The sequence below is a fragment of the Cucurbita maxima genome, unplaced genomic scaffold (assembly GCF_002738345.1).
Source record: "Cucurbita maxima cultivar Rimu unplaced genomic scaffold, Cmax_1.0 Cma_Scf00036, whole genome shotgun sequence".
In the NCBI taxonomy this organism is placed as follows: domain Eukaryota; kingdom Viridiplantae; phylum Streptophyta; class Magnoliopsida; order Cucurbitales; family Cucurbitaceae; genus Cucurbita; species Cucurbita maxima.
In genome coordinates this window covers 1,322,720-1,340,324 of record NW_019272052.1, presented here as the reverse complement: position 1 = coordinate 1,340,324, position 17,605 = coordinate 1,322,720, and the positions used below count along the sequence as shown (strand labels likewise).

Below are 17,605 nucleotides of genomic sequence, written 5' to 3'. Positions count from 1 at the left end.
AACTTAGGTGAATGTGAATGGCAGGCTTATGGAGAAGTGTTTGATCGTGCTTGCAACTTTGCTTCTGGGCTTGTAAGGTTTAGCCATGATGTTGATACTCGTGTTGCCGTTTATTCGAAAACTCGTGCTGAGTAGTTTACTGCCTTTCAGGTTATCTTATTTGTTGTGCTTCAACATTTTTTCTCTACAGCTCTACCCTTGGTTTTAACCTTCAGAGCTTTTTATCTTCTTTGTTGCTTCTTCAGTTATTGTAGCTGTAGTATGGACTTCTGCATTGTAATTACAATCTTGAAAGTACCCTTGAGATCCCACATCGGTTGGAGAGGGGAACGAAACATTCTTTATGAGTGTCTGGAAACCTCTCCCTAGTAGACGCGTTTTAAAAAACTTGAGGGGAAGGCTGAAAGGAAAAGCCCAAAGAGGACAATATCTGCTAGCGGTGGGCTTAGGGTCGTTATAAATGGTATAAGAGCCAAACATCGGACGATGTGCCAGCAAGGACATTAGGCTCCGAAGGGGGGTGGATTGTGAGATCGCACATCGATTGGACAGAGGAACGAGTGTCAATAAGGACGCTGGGCCCTGGGGGGTGGACACTGGGCGGTGTGCCAGTGAGAACGCTATGCCCCGAAAAGAGGTGGATTGTGAGATCCCACATTTGTTGGAGAGAGGAACGAGTGTCAGCGAGGACGTTGGGCCCCAAAGAGGGGTGAATTGCAAGGTCCCACATCGGTTGGAGAGGAGAACAAATCATTCTTTATAAGTGTGTGAAAACCTCTCCCTAACCGACACATTTTAAAATTCTTGATGGGAAGTTCGAAAGGACCCAAAGAGGACAATATTTGTTAGCGGTGGGCATAGGGTTGTTCTTTCATTCATTTAACGCACCTTCTATAACTGATATGCCATTTTGACAAGGGCTAGCGTACACGATCTGCTGGTTACTTCAAGAACCCAGAAAAGACTAACAAGGTCTACAAGGTAACTTTTTTACCATATTTCCATTAGATTTCGGATTTCTGCTTACAACAGAATGGTGAGAAGTGCATGTGCTAGTTTTACTTGGGAGATATAGGAACATTTCATCATGATGGATGCCTTGAGATCATGGATAGGACGAACTTCAGGATGGAGAATATATATCCCTAGGGAAGGTGAGGTTTTAAACTTCAAATTTTGCTCCTAACATATTGGGTTTAAATTCTTCTTCTGTTCATATAGGCCGAGGCAGCCCTACTGTCGAGAAAGTACGTGGATAATGTTATTATGGTATATGCATATCCCTTTCACAATTATTGTGTACCTCTTGTTGTCACTTTGCGTCCAGCCCTTGAGAAGTGGGCCAAAGAAGCTGGCATCAATTATGGGGACTTTTCTCAGCTATGTGAAAATGGTGAAACCATTAGTGAGTTTTCAAGGTTTGCTAATTCTACTCTTATCTATTGAAATGCAGAAGAATAATAGAAACAGTCCAATGAAAACAGAAAAGATGCGATAATCCGTTCCATAGGTTATTGCATAATTCAATTGGCAAGGCACTTTTGTAATTGGTAGGTATAAATTTTCTGTTGGGAATCACGAACCTCCTCAATGGTATGATATTTGTCCAGTTTGATCATAAGCTCTCATGACTTTGTTTTTTGTTTCCTCAAAAGGCCTCGTATCAATGGAGATGTATTGTTTATTTATAAATCCATGATCAACCCCTTAATTAGCTGATGTGGGCCTCTTCTCCCAACAATCCTCCCCTCAAATAAGTCTCTCCGGAAGTCTATGGAGCCCTCGAACAGCCTCCACTTAATCGAGACTTGACTCCTTTCTCTAGAGCCCTCGAACAAAGTACACTATTTGTTCGATACTTGAGTCACTTTTGTCTACACCTTCGAGACTACCAACTTCTTTGTTCGACACTTGAGGATTCAATTAGCACGACCAAGTTAAGGGTATAACTCTGATACCATGTTGGGAATCACAAACCTCTACAATGATATGATATTGTCTACTTTGAGGATAAACTCTCATGGTTTTGCTTTTGGTTTCTCCAAAAAGCCCTGTAAGAGATGTATTCATTACTTATAAATCAATGATCATCCTCTTAATTAGTCAACTCTCCCAACGATGTCGATCTTCCTTTATTAGTAAGATTAGCTTGAATCTCTTGGTGGACTCTGATTATTCATATTCATTCTTTTAACTTCAGAATGCAAATTTACATGGCTAATACTTTGTGTATGCAGAACGAGATCCCACTTCTGAACAATGCATTATTTTTAATAACTTTACAGATAGCAAAAGATGCAAAGTTACAAAAAGTTCCTGGCAAAGGTATGTTGGTACAAGATCCACGGACCCCAAAGTCGGGAGGAGCGGCTGCTTCTGCTTTAAAGCTAAGAAGGGAAGAAGGCAAGGCAAAAATTCAAGAACGAACTCGAACAGCTATACAGGTAATTAAATACTGCCTGGTTTTTCACTTTAGTACACAGCACATGGATCTCCACATACTTAATTAGGTTTACCAATAATACTCCTTGCATGAAAGACACTCATCTTTATGCTAAAAGTATATATTTCTTAGTTGAGCACAGAGCATGGGACGACTTGGATTGATAGCCATTTGATTTTGGTTTTTGATCCTTGAAAATTGTGCTCGATGGCTCGGTATCTCATAAATCTTTACGATGTTTTTCATCTCTTTTAAGATAATATTTGATTTCTTACTTAAATTTAGACCGAAAATAAACTTCTGTATCTAAATAAACAAGGTTAGAAGGGAGTGTTGGATGAAAGTCTCACTCGACTAATTTAAGAAATGATCATGGTTTTATAACCAAAGAATACTCTCTCCATTGTTATGAGGTCTTTTGAGAAGCTCAAAGTAAAACCACCTCAAGCTTATCCTCAAAGTGGACCGTATCCATACCATTATAGAGAGTTGTGTTCATTTAATAGGGAATAGAGTTTTTTTTTTCTTTGATTCTCGTTTGCATCTTCACCATGGACAAGACTCGGTCAAATAAAAAATAAAAGCCATTTGCGATATATTCTATACCAAGTCTATGTTATGATATTAAACGATATGAAAAAATAAAAGCCATTTTGGATATATTCCATACAGAGTCTATGTTATGATATTAAACGATATGAAAATTATAGTGAATCAGAATTAAGAACTTGTATGGAGTGCAAACTCGTAATTTACGGTCACTAAAATCTCTAAAATTGAATTAATAATAAAAAGAAGGATAAAATTAGAATAATAAATATCTGATTTCAAATATTTTGCTATATTTGTGAGTTTGAAAATATATTAAATAAAGTTGCTATTTGGTTTTTCATTTTTTGCTATTTACCAATTCTTTACAATATTAATTTCATTTTATTTTAGAATTTTTATTTTATTTTTTCATATACACAATACTATTTCTTTTCAGTTAATGAATTTAAAGTTGAGTTTAAAATGTACCATCAATTTTATTTTTTATTTTATAATTTGTATGTATTTTATTATCAATTGAACGTGATAAATAATGTAAAAATACGCTTTTTATAAAATATTTTGTAATATTAAATTATAATTATTTTATTTTATTTTCTCACTTATAGAATAATATTTATGTTTAATTAATAATAATAATGTTAGGAAGGCGTTTGAAATTGATATTATCAAATATTTTGTGAAATTAACAAAGTGTTATTTTAGAATATAAACATATAAAAATATTATTTATTAAACACCAACACAAGTTTTGCTTATGTCAATTGGCGCGCGTCCACAACCGTCAAAAACGACGACGACCTTTTTATTGGCTTCTCTGGCGATAAGGTTCCTTTTCTCTCTCGTCCTCGAGCTCAGTCATGGCTGAAGCTTCAAGGATTTTCTATTCTCCGCTTGTTCCCAACTTCCGTCCGCTCCAGAAGACGCATTCAACCAAGCCCTACACAGCATCTTTTCGCAGACATTCGATCAATTGCTCTGTCTCCACAAGTGACAGTGCTAGAGTGGCAGCGACCGGCCCGATTCCATGGGGTTGCGAGATCGATTCGCTGGAGAATTCTTCTGCTCTACAGAAATGGCTGTCGCAGTCTGGTCTCCCTGACCAGAAGATGGCGATACAGAGAGTGGATGTTGGAGAGAGAGGACTTGTGGCTTTGAAGAATGTTAGGAAAGGGGAGAAATTACTGTTTGTGCCGCCCTCGCTCGTTATTTCCGCAGACTCGGTAAGTTTTCCTGACTGGAAGTTCTGGTGGAAATTCTTGAAATGTGAGGAACTGATACGCTGACCAATTTGAGAATATTTAAGTAGTCTGCAAAACGTTTGGTAAATTTTGTTCAAGTAGTTTTGATTGTGAAACCCTATTATTCCGTTGATTCACCTGAAGTTTAGCTTGTTTTTGACCAAGAGGCGTAGGATGTGATTGAAAATTTAGCGGATGAAGTCCTTTTCTTTGAAGGAGTAGGACAGGGGCAAGTTACAAATTTTCATTTTTCATAGATAAACTTTTGTTTACAACCTTTCAACTGTGAGTCAAATTAAATGGACATTCATTCCATTTTCATCGTCATCTATCCTTTCCACTCTCAGCATGTACTGTGTTGTCTATGTTAGGAGTGGAGCTGCCCCGAGGCTGGGGACGTGTTAAAACGTAATTCAGTACCAGATTGGCCACTTATTGCAACCTACTTGATTAGCGAAGCAAGTTTAATGAAATCATCAAGATGGAACAACTATATATCAGCCTTACCTCGGCAACCTTATTCACTTTTGTACTGGTCAGTTACTTTATGGTCCAAGTAACTTTATTTTTTTTTGTGTCTGGTATTTATACTCAGTCCTTGCCCATATAGCCTCTCTTCTATCATTTCAGGACACGTGAAGAGCTAGATCGATATCTGGAAGCATCAGAAATCAGAGAAAGGGCAATAGAAAGGATCACAAATGTTGTTGGAACGTAAGGCTATATTTCCTCACTGCTGATTTTCTTATTAAATTTTGTTAAACTGCTATGTAACTGTAGGATTTTCAATCAGTGTCCTAAATCATTCCAGTACATCATTCTGTAGTTCATTAAACAATAAGTTTTTCTTCTGTGATTTTTGGTGCAGATACAATGATTTAAGGGACAGAATATTTTCCAAATATCCTGAATTATTCCCTGAGGAGGTATTGAGTTCTTTACTCTCCAAGAAGTCGGCCCACCATCAGTTTATAACTTTGCTTTATTCACACTGGAATTTGTTCAACCTTTTCTCCAGCTGCTGTCAACTTCCCCAATACACAAACATTTCTCCGTTTTGGCTGGTCTATACTGTTTTTCTGGCATTCCCCTAGGTTTTTGGTATTGAAGAGTAAAACTTTTTTCAGCTTCATGGTTGTCTATTAAAACCTTTGTTCTCTTGAGAAGTTTTGATCAACCAAAAAAATAACAGATTCTTGTCATTTTTACGCAAACTACAGTACAGTGCTTTTTTAGTTTAACCCAACATTTAGTTCCGTGAAACTTGGCTTAGACATTTAAGAATTATGTCTACGTAATTCAATTTCATTTCCTAATTTGGGAGAAAATTGAAAATATATAGTTCTGCTTGCCATACAGTGTGCATGACTAGGTTTCAATCTGGGGCATAAACTGTTGGCAAACCCCAATTCTCTCAACTCTTGTTTACTTGAAACATGATTAACTTGATTCTTCCTGGATGTTTGATTTTCAGGTATTCAATATTGAAACTTTCAAGTGGTCATTTGGGATTCTTTTCTCCCGCTTGGTAAGTTGGGCTAATCAAATACTATGCTAGCGTGGCATGCTTAACTAGCTATAGAACAAAGCATAAAAATATAGTATGGGGATTGATTTACAAAAAACATTTGGCTGCAACCATATATAAGACATCACAGTCAATAATGTTTGCTGAAATGGTATTAATCTATTGAAGCTGTAAAGCCTTCACTTTTTTTTTTTTTTCCATGTTTATCTTCCCTGCCCCCATTTCTCTCTTTTTTTTTTTTTTGGTGGGGAACAATCGTTCGTGTGTAATTTGAATGCTGACGAGATCATATTTCTTTTAATCCCAGGTTCGGTTACCTGCAATGGATGGAAAGGTTGCATTGGTTCCCTGGGCTGATATGCTGAATCATAACTGTGAGGTACGTTAATTGGTATTTTTTTGAAAGCTGTAAGTTGTGATGTTAGAATTGAAATTTAACTCTTGCAACTATAAATGGCTGGCCCAGGTGGAGACTTTCTTGGATTATGATAAAGCATCCCAAGGCATTGTCTTCACAACAGATCGAGCATACCAACCAGGTGAGCAGGTAAAAGAACATTTAAAATTTTCATAATGAATGAATCTGATGAGATAATGTAATACTGAAATTTCATGTGAACTTCAATTAAACGAAAATGGAACTATGTCAAACCTGCTAGTCGTATTAGATCTTGAGTCCATGCTGAAAAATGTTGGCCAGAAACGGTAGAAAGAAGGATAAAAAACGTTCTATAACTTCTTGCTCCCAAAGGAACTTTTCCCATAGAGATGAAACTTATGTTAACTGCAAAATTTTGTCTTATTTATGCTTCATGGTTACTTTAATCACGGATAATTGCAGGTGTTCATTTCTTATGGCAAGAAATCTAATGGGGAGTTGTTGTTGTCATATGGTTTTGTTCCAAAGGAGGGAACCAATCCTAGCGATTCTGTTGAGTTGTTACTCTCACTAAAAAAATCTGATAAATGTTACAAGGAGAAGCTGGAAGCACTGAAAAAGCATGGATTAAGAGCGTGAGTATAAAGAAACTGATGAGTTCTTCACCATTTAACTTTCTCAAACTTATATTTTTTAAATTAAAGGATATCTTCGAGTTATTCCTTCATAAACATTCATCTTTAATTTCTGGTGCAAATTTTAATAATTAATGGAAAACCTACCACATGTTGGTTAGTTCCTCCCACCTTTCTTTCTCTTGTTAAAATATCTTGTTATTTTGTTGATCGCACTGAATAAATTTATCATGGCAGATCCCAGTGTTTTCCTATTCAAATCACTGGCTGGCCTTTAGAATTAAAGGCATTTGCTTATTTAGCTGTCAGTCCACCAAGTATGAGCAAGCAGTTTGAAGAGGTTTGGTTGACAACCTCTTTTCTACTCCTGTTCTTGATCTGCAAAATCTGTCTCAATGTGTGTCTGTGTTTATTGGCTACCAGATGGCTGCTGCAGCATCAAATAAATCAACAGCAACGAAGGACTTAAACTACCCTGATATAGAGGAGGAAGCCCTGCAGTTCATATTAGATAGCTGCGAAATGAGCATATCTAAATATAACAAATTCTTGCAGGTAAAGGATAAAGAATATGTCGATTCTATTATTCTAGTGGAAATTTACAACTCAACTTAACAATGAACATCTGGTTCTTGTCATGCTTGCTCATAATGGCTGTAGCAAAATCAATATTAATTTTGCAAGATGATAGTGATGACTTGAAAAAGCACATTTCTTAACTCGTCTTTGCAGGCAAGTGGATCCATGGATTTGGACGTGACGTCACCAAAACAACTGAACCGTAGAGTATTTTTAAAACAGCTAGCGGTAGACTTGTGCACGAGCGAACGAAGGATACTTTTTCGGAGCCAATATGTAAGTCCACACGATCCCATATCTGCAGCTTCCCTTTTCCTTCATGAAAATGAAAACCTTTCACATTTTCTGGTTGCTGCTGTGTAAAATTAAGTTAAATGGCATGTGACTGTCATTTGTTAAGTGCATCTTGAAGGTTGAGACCTTTTATTTGAACTTTCTTAAAAAAAAAATGTGATTGCGGTTATTGATATCTTGAGTACGGATGTTTCAGATTCTGAGAAGAAGATTGAGAGACTTGAGAAGTGGTGAATTGAGAGCTCTGAAACTGTTCAGAGGGTTTGGGAAACTTTTTAAATGATTGGTTGTTTGTGTGTATAAATATCTCTGGACTGTTAGATTGTGAACACGCTAGTCCTTACAGAAACTCGTGCCATCCCGCCTCGCCGTGGTGGCAATGCTTAGTTTCGTGCTCGAGAATTAAGGAGGCTGGTCTATATAGAAAGTGAAACAGGCAAAAGATCCCCCATCACCACCACCACCTCTTGGTCTGTATCATCACAGTGTAAGTTCTATATTTTGTTGCATGAGTATTGAGTATACTTGACTGAAAATTTTGATTTCTGGAGCTAGTTGCTTTTGATTCAACAAATTCTTAATTTCATTCCGATATTCTGCTGTTTACTTCTATTGTTCACATCAACAAGTTTTGGTAGGTTGGGGATATCATTATTGCCGAAACCAATGCCTGCATCGCATTTGTGGGAATCTAATCTAAGCCGTGGTTTTCTTCGTGAGGGATCCGTTCCCTGACCAATTCGAAACAAAAATAAATAGAAACATAGTTCCAATAAAGGGAACCCACGGACCATATTTTTCGCCAATTTTGGTTTTGCTCAGTCTCGAATGAATTCAAGGACATATTCTAGAAAACTAGTCGTTTCTGAATTATATGAAGCCAGTAAGCAAACAGCGAGTCCATGGGTATTTGAACCCGAGTATCCGGAAAAAAGCAGAATTCTCAGCTGGAGAACAACCCTGGTTGATGGATTTTTTTCATGCCTTTCGAATACCATTTTATCTAAAATTTTTACAATGTTCTCAACTTTCTAGTTTCTTTAGTATATAATTCAAATATATTTTGGCAAGTAGTTATTTGAGGATAGTTTGACATTAAGTTCATCTTCACGTAAATAAAAATAAAAAGTATTACGAATCCAATATGATAACGGCAAATATAATTTTTAAAATTCGAGCCTAAATTGAAACTTTTGCGAACCCAAATGGTAATTTAACCCTTCAAATTCTTGAATACAAATAGAGTATTTGTAAATTCTTAATTTTTTTAATAGAAAAATACAAAGTGAGACCAATTTTAAAATTAGGGAAAACTATTTTTTTTTTTTTTAAGTTCCAACTTTTTCTGGCTCTAAGTTCCGACAACAAAATAGTTTTGACCTCATTTTTCATTTTGCCGCAACCCCCACAATTCGCCGATATAAAGCAAGCTGCTTCACAAAAGGAGGGCTTTCGAACGAGCTAGAGTTGAACGGCAATGGAGGGTCTTGCTTCCCTCGGAACAATCCCCAAGGTTTCCTTTCCACCCATTTCCTCTTCTATTCGCAGGTCCAAGTTTCTCTCCAGAAGGTTGAATTGTCGGCCTTCCATGGACGCTTTGTCGAGGAATTCAATCTCTGTTGCCTCTTCTTCTTCCCCCATTTCCCCTGCCATCCGAGCTCAACAGGTTTGGATTTCGACTTCTACGTTATTCTTTGTTGGGGTTTAGGGTTTTTCTTTGTAGTTCGTGCATTCGTGTTTCTTTGTGCTTAATCTGCATTTTCCCATCTGAGAAGATTTAGATTTCTCATATATTCATCCAAATAGTCGAATCCTTGGAGGAATTGTTTCGTAATGAGTGCATATTATGTGTTTTTTAGACAGAATCCGAGGCTGGATCAGCTGCGGCTTCCCCAGTTAATGAATCAGAAGAAAATGATCTGAAAGTGAAGGAGTGGGAAGTGGGGATGTTCCAAGATGAAGTAGCAGCAAGTCAAGGCATAAGGATTCGTCGTCGGCCGCCCACCGGGCCGCCATTGCATTACGTTGGACCTTTTCAGTTCAGATTACAGAATGAAGGGAACACTCCTAGGAATATTTTGGAGGAGATCATATGGTACAAGGACAAGGAAGTTTCACAGGTAACATTATGTGGGAGCTTTGATTGATTTGTATTCCCATATTTTAGGATGTTGTCTGTGGGCTGATAGAGTTTTTGGTTTCTGAATGTTTCTAGATGAAAGAAAGAAGGCCTCTCTTTTCGTTGAAAAAGGATCTTGACAGCGCCCCTCCTGCTAGAGATTTCCTTGGAGCTCTCAAGGCTGCCTATCTTAGAACTAACTTACCTGGTTTGATTGCTGAAGTGAAAAAGGCTTCACCTAGCAGAGGAGTTCTAAGGGAGGATTTTGATCCAGTGAGTGTTCTTGACTTGTTATTTTGTTGTTATATTTCATAAATCTCTGCACAGTTTTCGCAGTACCAAATTTTGATTTGATTGGTTTGTATACTAAGAGGTGTTTTAGGCCTAAGAAGTATGAGTTTGTGAAATCTTTGTTTCGATTGTAAAAGAAATAGGTTATAAGAACCTAAGTTTGTGTAACTCGTAGTTAGTAGGTGTTTACGATCTTATAAGTTTTTGTATCATTTGAAGAATAGGTTGAGTGTGGGTTTATTAAACACGAGTTCACGTAGTATGTGAAATTAACTACTCTGTAGTATGGGAGAAACAACTCCACATAGGAAATGATGTTAGGTTTCTTAACCGAAGTTAAATAAACGCGATCTTTGAGCTAAGCACTACTTAGATGTTTGTTTTTCCCCCTTGAGAAACTAAACTTTTATTGAAAACAAACGGAAGTGTGAGATCCTACATCGGTTGGAGTAGAGAACAAAACATTCCTTATATGGGTGTGGAAACCTCTCCCTAGTAGACGCGTTTTAAAACTGTGAAGCTGATGGGGATACGTAATGGGCTAAAGCGGACAATAATTGCTAGCGGTGGACCTGGGCTGTTACAAATGGTATGAGAGCCAGTCACTGACTCGCTGGCCCCCAAGGGAGTTGGATTGTGAGATCTCAAATCGGTTGGAAAGGGGAACGAACATTCCTTATATGGGTGTGGGAACCTCTCTCTAGTAGACGTATTTTAAAATCGTGAGGCTGATGACGATACGTAGCAACCTAAAACGAACAATATCTGCTAGCGGTGGGGTTGGACTATTACAGAAAGAAAGCAAGACAAAAGGTCCACGGGCTGATAAAAGGAAAACAGCCACGCTAAAGGAGACTAGCACCTAACTATACAAAAAATGCTCAAACTCCAATCCCCTGCAATAAAACCTCTTAAATGTTCGTAAAACACACAAATAGCATTTGCATTGTTGCTTTGCATTACCCTAACCTTTTGTGCTATCTCATCATTTTTAACAAATCATTGGGGTTACTTTTGTGTTATGCTGTTGATGGAAAGGGGTAAAAATGAAGATGTGCTAGGTGTTTATTGTCACGCCCCGTTTTGTCGAAATGTTGTAGTAGGCCTCAAACTGGGAGTGTAGGGATGAATAAACTTGACATGTTTTACCTAGGATCGGTTACGCTTTGTTTTCCCGAGTTTGTTAAGTGCATCAAACTGGAACCTACCAACTGTGTGTACGTGCCTAAAACTTCAGCTATCACAATGCTATGAAATTTGAGCTTTTTAACTAGTAAAGCTCAAGATTCAACTACTTGTTAAAGTAGCACGTGTTTATCTAGCTACTTTTGCTTTGAAGTAATCGAGTCGTTTTTATTTAATGTAAATTTGATAAATGCTAATAGGTTGAGATTGCCCAAGCGTACGAGAAAGGCGGAGCAGCATGCCTTAGTGTTCTCACAGACGAGAAGTTTTTTCAGGTGAAGAGCATTTTAGGAGTTCTGCCATCCCTTCTATCTCTTGGACGGTGTTTTTTTAAAAATCCATTTCCTAAGTTTAACATCTGTTGTTTTTGGGGATTAGGGAAGCTTTGAGAATCTGCAGAAGATAAGGAATGCCGGAGTGGAGGTTTGTCATATTTGATCATAATTTTACATATTGGTATGTGAATTGTACTTATAATAGTAGGAAACATATGCATATGCATATGCAGTGCCCTCTCTTGTGCAAGGAGTTTGTGGTCGATGCATGGCAGATCTACTATGCTCGATCCAAAGGTGCCGATGCCATTCTTTTGATTGCTGCTGTTTTGCCTGATCTCGACATTAAATATATGACTAAAATCTGCAAGATGGTCGGTTTGACCCCCCTCGTTGAGGTAACAATGTCCTGTCGTTTTTAGGGGCATCTTGTATATGTTGCTTACCATTATTGTACAAGCTTTTGATCTCTTTATTTGTAGGTTCACGACGAGAAGGAAATGGACCGTATGCTTGCGATCGAAGGCATTGAGCTTATTGGCATCAACAATCGGAATCTTGGTAATGCTTGACTAATTTTGTTACGTCGTTCATATTGCTAAACACCTCGTTTCTCCATTGATAAATATATTGCATTAATTTGTACCAAACTACTATCTCTTAGGTTGTGAGATCCTACATCAGTTGGAGAGAGGAACAAAGCCTTACAAGGGTGTTGAAACCTCTCCCTAGTAAACACATTTTAAAACCTCGAGGGAAAGCCTAAAGAGGACAATATTTGCTAGCGGTGGGCTTGGGCTGCTACAAATGATATTAGAGCCAGACACCGGGAGGTGTGCCAACGAGGATGTTGGGCCCCCGGGAGGTGGATTGTGAGATCCCACATCGGTTGGAGAGCGGAACATTCCTTATAAGGGTGTGGAGATCTCTCTCTAGTAGACGCGTTTTAGAACATTGAAGGAAAGCTCAAAGAGGACAATATCTGCTAGTGGTGGGTTTGGGCTGTTACATAGTTCATTGTAGGAACGACCGTTGCTTTAAACTAGTTTTAGTATTCTGAAACACGAGCAACTGTCTGCTCCTTGCTTTTGAAGCGCTCAGCAACATCACTCATTGATAGTTATATTACTTGTATACTTGTTTGTAAAACAATATCTTACAGAAACATTCAAGGTCGATATCAGCAACACAAAAAAGCTTCTCGAAGGAGAGCGTGGACAAAAGATCCGCGAGAAGAACATAACCGTAAGTATAAAGTAGACAGTTCTGCTGTTTGACAACTTCTCATCAAACTAAATTGTTACACCAAATGAAGAACACATCAAACTTTTACCTCATCTGATATTCCCTTGTTTGTTGTGAGGATTGTTCAGATAGTGGGAGAATCTGGGCTGTTCACTCCTGATGATATTGCTTATGTGCAAGAAGCTGGTGTTAAAGCTGTAAGCTTCTCATATTTGTTTTCATGGCTTCCTTTGTTGCATCAGCCATGGAATTTGAGATTGTTTAACGTGGTTTCTGCAGGTTCTCGTTGGCGAGTCGATTGTGAAACAGAGCGACCCGACGAAGGGAATAGCCGGGCTTTTTGGCAAAGATATTTCTGCTTAAAGCTTTTAGGAAGCTTGAAACTACTGTATGTTGAACATGTTTTGATACCCATTTGGCTCTGATCTTATGAACCTATGGTATTGAGTTGGAACTGATTACATCCCAAAATGGAAAAATAAAGCTCAAGCTATATATTTATACCATAACTGTTGGTGCTTCTTTTGGGAGATCCGTTGAGAGGGGAACAAAACATTTTTTTGTGGAAACTCTTTACAAAACTTGTTTAAAAACCTTGAGAGGAAGCTCGAAAGGAAAAGCTTAAAGAGGACAATATCTACTAGCGGTGGACTTGGGCCGTTACAAATGATATCAGAGCCAGACACCGGGAGATGTGCCAGTGAGGAGATTGAGCTTGGTTGGGAGGTGGACACGAGACAGTGTGCCAGCAAAGACGCTAGGTTTCGAAAGGGGGCGGATTGGAGGGTCCCACATCGATTGGGGAAGGGAGTGCCAGCGAGAACCCTGGGTCCTAAAGAGGGTGGATTGCGAAATCCCACATCTCCCACATCAGTTGATCCTAGGCTCTAATAGACGCGTTTTAAAAATCTTGAAAGGAAAAACCACCGACAATATACTTGGACTATTGTATCTTCTTTTTATGTAGGAAAATAATTGGTGTTTTATGTCAATCTAATCTGATGATTTATCTTCTGGCGTTTTTCGATCATATAATTGACGTGTATTGATTTGAAGGTTTAAATTTAATTTATTTTTTAGTTTAAATTTAATTTTTTTTAGATGGGTATAATTTTTTTAAATGAATTGATAATTTAGAGTTATTTCTATTTTAAGAATTTTTATTTAACTTTGGGCATAAAAGTTATATAAATTATTATTATAAAATTTATAATATTTGGTTGTCATTTAATTTTAAATATTTATAAGATAATTAATTTAAATTTGATTTAGATATGTTTTTTCAATTTTAATAGAAAAAAGGAAAAAAAATTTGAAAATGTGGAGCGTAGATTAATATATTAAAAAGTCACAAAAAAAAAACCATTAAAAAAATGATATTTTATTAATGAATAATGTAATAATTATTTTAATAAATTAAAAAAAAAATCACAAAATGAGGTGAAAATTGCAGGCGGTACGAGCGCGCGTGAAAATACGAACTTCCACGGCTTATCTATAGGAACTTCCACGGTAATTCGTCCCTGTTTCTCCGGCCATGTTCTCTGCCGGAGCCGCGGCCTCCGGCGACCTGGAGTTCCGGTACGACGATAACGCGTGGTACAATGTGACTGTGAAACTCGAAGGCGATGTTCTTAGGATCAGTATTTCCAAGTTCGCTGGGGAGCACGACAATGTCTTCACCGCCAACCATTTCCGGAGCTTATCGGAGTTGAGCGACATCGAAGGTAGGTTTCGGCCTCTGTCCAGACAGTTGCAGGATTTCGAATGCCCTAACATCGACCCTGGCATGCCTGTTTGTGCTTCCTACTCCTCTCGAGCCGATGATGTTTGCTTCTACGACGCTCTTGTGGAAGGGGTTCGTTCTTTTACTTTACACTTTTCCTGTTGTTCGAATCTTGAGATTGTCGCTGGAAATTACTATGGAATATGGATTAAGCATTGATTTTCTGTATGAATTTAAAACTTCAATCTTTTATTCTAACACTTTTGATCATTTTTGTTCTTAAATTTATAAAAACATCATTTCTTTTGATTAAGTTATATTGATAAAAATGGAATATGAATTGTTTCAACATTTGAGGATTAGAATGAAGGTCCACATGAACTTAGTTCAACCATACTTTGACATGTATTCCTTCCCTTGAGATTTGAAGATGCTTAATTCAAAGTTTCAGAATGTATTTGTTCAATTGGAAGACTTGGCATTTTCATTTTCTCCATGACTCGTGCATTGGTATAGGTGGATTATCTTGAACACTCTTATGCAAATGGAGAAGAAGAATGCTTATGCAACTTTATCATTTTCTGGCAGAATGGTCCAAACTTTGGGAATTTTGCAATTGCCAGTATTGCTAACATGTGTGAAATTCAATTTAGTAAAATTAATGACGCAGTGTTAGCAACTTTCTTCAGGAAAGTTAGGGAGAAAATCCAAACCAAAATGAATAGAGGTGATTCCTCGTCTGAAGGTCGCCTTCCCACCCATAATGGTGGTGGTGCTTATCAGAAGGATGACTGCCGCCCCAATTAAAGAGCCGGCTATCCTTTTTTGGACGCATGAACCAGGTGAGTACTATTTCTAGAGCTCAATTTCACAAAGCAAAAAGTTGTTACATTCCAACTTCCATTTACATTAGAGGACTCCATTTCATGCTCCATTTCTTGATGGCTCTCTCCATTTCTAGGACACATGACGTGCCAAGCGTTCTTCTGGGACGGTAAAGCCATGTGAAGGTACAATTTATTATTTAGTGAATGAACCTAATCTTTTAGTTATCTCTATTGGATGATGAAAGTCCCACATCTACTAATTTAGGGAATGATCATGGGTTTATAATCAAGTAATACTCTCTCCACTCGTCTGAGGCCTTTGGGAAAAGCCCAAAGCAAAGCCATAAGAGTTTATGCTCAAAGTGGACAATATCATACTATTGTGGAGAGTCGTGTTCATCTAACATGGTATCAGAGCCATACCCTAATTAGAACTGTGGTATCTTAATCATGCACTAATGAATACTTCTTTAATCACTATTTTGTTTCTTAATTGAACTTATTTTTTCTCTCCATAGATCAACAGACTCTCAATCCCAGAAAAAGTGAGGTAATCAAGCAAGATGCTGATATTGGTGGAATGAAGTATCAGTACATGATTTTACTTGAGAATCTAGATAAAGGAATCTCTCCAGTAAAACTTGCCAAATTCTTGCATGGAGAAACATTGATATTGCCTCGTGTATACATTTTCCCGAGCTTAACATATGAGTTGTATGCAAGGGGCGCTGTTGTATTGAATTGCAGAACGAACCTAGAGAAGTTGTGTGATTTTTTGGATAATCCAGAGCATGTCATTTTATCCTCCCAAGGAAGGTAAACATTTTCCCTAAATGAAATTTTGAAATAAATGTGCTGACTATCTTGGATTTAATAATTTAACTCTAAGAAAATATCTAACGTGCTTCCAGTTAACACACTAGAAAAAATTTATAGAGTAATGATAGCGCCTAGCTTCTATAATCCTTGACTGTTTAGATTTGTTTCCATTTTATAGTTTGGGAGTTTTCCACTCATTTTCTTCAGGCCCTTGGTAGTAACTGGACGGGTTGCAAGGCACGAAACTTTCGGGGCAATGGCGGCTGGAGTCATGGTGCTAGACTCGGAGGTGAGTTCTTATTTACTCTGTTTGAACATTTTTTGTTGTAACAGGAGTTGCCCTGTTGATCTCTGATAGTTGCATTTGAAGTAGAATTTAGAAAAATGAAAGAAGTATCCAATTTTCAATTAATCAAGCAACGTGTATTATGGTCTGGATTCTTAGTATAAATAATAAGAATCCCACATGATCTATCTATTTCTAGTTTCTTAAATCAACCCCATTTCATCATAGAACTGCAAGATAAACCAGAGTCAACATTGAACAGGGAAGATAAAACAATTTAGCTCAGTACTAATCAAGGAATTTAACTTTTGGTATCAAACTTCTGATGGGTGTTGCTGTTGCTGTTCACTTTGATTGGTTACAGAATAAATTCGGTAACGAAAAAGACGGTCGTGTGTGTTGCGAGCTGAAGGTTGTGAGATTAGGAACAAATGAGTATTCGACTGCTAAGCATTTGAAGGAGTTGTTCATGGAGTTTCTTAGCCATCAGAGGAGATTGCACCAAAGATTAGCCATGGAGGAGCAAGATATTCTGCAGTATGAACCCTAAATGAATCATAGGTCAGTTGGATAGGCTTCTTGTTTGAATTTTGTGTTAGATTTTGATTTTGATCAACTGAATATTTATTGTTAAAAGAACCCTTTAATATTTATTAGTTATGAATTATGAATATATCTTAAATATTATATTTGGTATATTTGATTTGTATTATATTATATTATAAATATTTAATTAGTTTATATTTTACTTATTTTTAGGTATTAATGGATAGCGGTTATGAATATTAATGAAAATATATACCTTCGATCCCATTCTATTTCTTATTAACATTTTCTAAACTTTATAAAGTTTTTTTAATATTTCTTTTTTAAAAAAATAAAAGTACATTTACCTCAAACTAAATTTAAATAATACCCATAAAATTTTAAAATTAGTATCATAAGTTGCAGACATTAATTAAGCTTTTGAAAATTTAAAAATATTTTTGAAACATTGGTTATTTTTTTTAAAACTATTAAGGCCATTTTTTAAATCGTTTTAAAAGTTCAACGGGATTTTTTAAATAAAGTATTGACCGCTTCCGTTCAAGGTAATTTTCTAAAATATTTTTAAAATATTATTCAATTACGCAAATAAACTTTAAAGTAATGTCTTTTATATTTATGAACTCTCTCTCATT

General features: G+C 37.0%; 4 protein-coding genes across 8 annotated transcripts; all 4 read left to right on the top strand.

Annotated features, from left to right (window-relative positions):
- The first annotated feature begins 835 nt into the window (after window positions 1-835).
- LOC111468148 (ribulose-1,5 bisphosphate carboxylase/oxygenase large subunit N-methyltransferase, chloroplastic) lies at window positions 836-8,214 on the top strand. Of its 3 annotated transcripts, none has more exons than XM_023113263.1 (17): window positions 836-972; window positions 1,033-1,154; window positions 1,222-1,247; window positions 1,328-1,418; window positions 2,286-2,444; window positions 3,824-4,218; window positions 4,608-4,771; window positions 4,867-4,950; window positions 5,105-5,162; window positions 5,711-5,764; window positions 6,072-6,143; window positions 6,231-6,311; window positions 6,606-6,778; window positions 7,016-7,118; window positions 7,202-7,333; window positions 7,511-7,633; window positions 7,848-8,214. In XM_023113263.1, exons 2-17 carry the CDS (start codon window positions 1,088-1,090, stop codon window positions 7,932-7,934), a joined length of 1,869 nt encoding a protein of 622 aa, XP_022969031.1. In that variant the 5' UTR covers window positions 836-972; window positions 1,033-1,087; the 3' UTR covers window positions 7,935-8,214. The 3 variants fall into 3 exon arrangements, with proteins under 3 accessions (XP_022969031.1, XP_022969030.1, XP_022969032.1); XM_023113262.1 differs by having other exon boundaries at window positions 836-981; XM_023113264.1 differs by lacking the exon at window positions 836-972 and having other exon boundaries at window positions 1,088-1,154; window positions 1,222-1,405.
- A 786-nt stretch (window positions 8,215-9,000) lies between these two features.
- On the top strand, window positions 9,001-13,275 carry LOC111468203 (indole-3-glycerol phosphate synthase, chloroplastic-like). The gene is made up of 10 exons (XM_023113344.1): window positions 9,001-9,317; window positions 9,511-9,771; window positions 9,867-10,043; window positions 11,447-11,521; window positions 11,625-11,669; window positions 11,755-11,919; window positions 12,004-12,082; window positions 12,684-12,766; window positions 12,895-12,963; window positions 13,046-13,275. Exons 1-10 carry the CDS (start codon window positions 9,129-9,131, stop codon window positions 13,127-13,129), a joined length of 1,227 nt encoding a protein of 408 aa, XP_022969112.1. The 5' UTR covers window positions 9,001-9,128; the 3' UTR covers window positions 13,130-13,275.
- A 964-nt stretch (window positions 13,276-14,239) lies between these two features.
- Window positions 14,240-15,251, top strand: LOC111468351. Its single transcript, XM_023113536.1, has 2 exons — window positions 14,240-14,624; window positions 15,182-15,251. Exons 1-2 carry the CDS (start codon window positions 14,304-14,306, stop codon window positions 15,188-15,190), a joined length of 330 nt encoding a protein of 109 aa, XP_022969304.1. The 5' UTR covers window positions 14,240-14,303; the 3' UTR covers window positions 15,191-15,251.
- Window positions 15,252-15,408: 157 nt separating this feature from the next.
- On the top strand, window positions 15,409-17,030 carry LOC111468329. 3 transcript variants are annotated; one of them, XM_023113508.1, is made up of 4 exons: window positions 15,409-15,502; window positions 15,838-16,135; window positions 16,357-16,427; window positions 16,789-17,030. In XM_023113508.1, the coding sequence occupies exons 2-4, from the start codon at window positions 16,111-16,113 to the stop codon at window positions 16,972-16,974; spliced, it is 282 nt and encodes a 93-aa protein (XP_022969276.1). In that variant the 5' UTR covers window positions 15,409-15,502; window positions 15,838-16,110; the 3' UTR covers window positions 16,975-17,030. The 3 variants fall into 3 exon arrangements, with proteins under 3 accessions (XP_022969276.1, XP_022969274.1, XP_022969275.1); XM_023113506.1 differs by having other exon boundaries at window positions 16,346-16,427; XM_023113507.1 differs by lacking the exon at window positions 15,409-15,502 and having other exon boundaries at window positions 15,669-16,135; window positions 16,346-16,427.
- Window positions 17,031-17,605: the final 575 nt, after the last annotated feature.

Bases quoted from the DNA above. Each gene is read 5' to 3' on its own strand.
- LOC111468351 (XM_023113536.1), top strand. From the start codon at position 14,304: ATGTTCTCTGCCGGAGCCGCGGCCTCCGGCGACCTGGAGTTCCGGTAC.
- LOC111468203 (XM_023113344.1), top strand. From the start codon at position 9,129: ATGGAGGGTCTTGCTTCCCTCGGAACAATCCCCAAGGTTTCCTTTCCA. The intron at 11,920-12,003 runs GTAACAATGTCC...CTTTATTTGTAG, and splicing joins GTTTGACCCCCCTCGTTGAG to GTTCACGACGAGAAGGAAAT. The intron at 12,767-12,894 runs GTAAGTATAAAG...AGGATTGTTCAG, and splicing joins TCCGCGAGAAGAACATAACC to ATAGTGGGAGAATCTGGGCT.
- LOC111468148 (XM_023113263.1), top strand. From the start codon at position 1,088: ATGATGGATGCCTTGAGATCATGGATAGGACGAACTTCAGGATGGAGA. The intron at 2,445-3,823 runs GTAATTAAATAC...TCTGGCGATAAG, and splicing joins GAACTCGAACAGCTATACAG to GTTCCTTTTCTCTCTCGTCC. The intron at 7,334-7,510 runs GTAAAGGATAAA...TCGTCTTTGCAG, and splicing joins AATATAACAAATTCTTGCAG to GCAAGTGGATCCATGGATTT.
- LOC111468329 (XM_023113506.1), top strand. From the start codon at position 15,900: ATGAAGTATCAGTACATGATTTTACTTGAGAATCTAGATAAAGGAATC. The intron at 16,136-16,345 runs GTAAACATTTTC...CATTTTCTTCAG, and splicing joins ATTTTATCCTCCCAAGGAAG to GCCCTTGGTAGTAACTGGAC. The intron at 16,428-16,788 runs GTGAGTTCTTAT...GATTGGTTACAG, and splicing joins TCATGGTGCTAGACTCGGAG to AATAAATTCGGTAACGAAAA.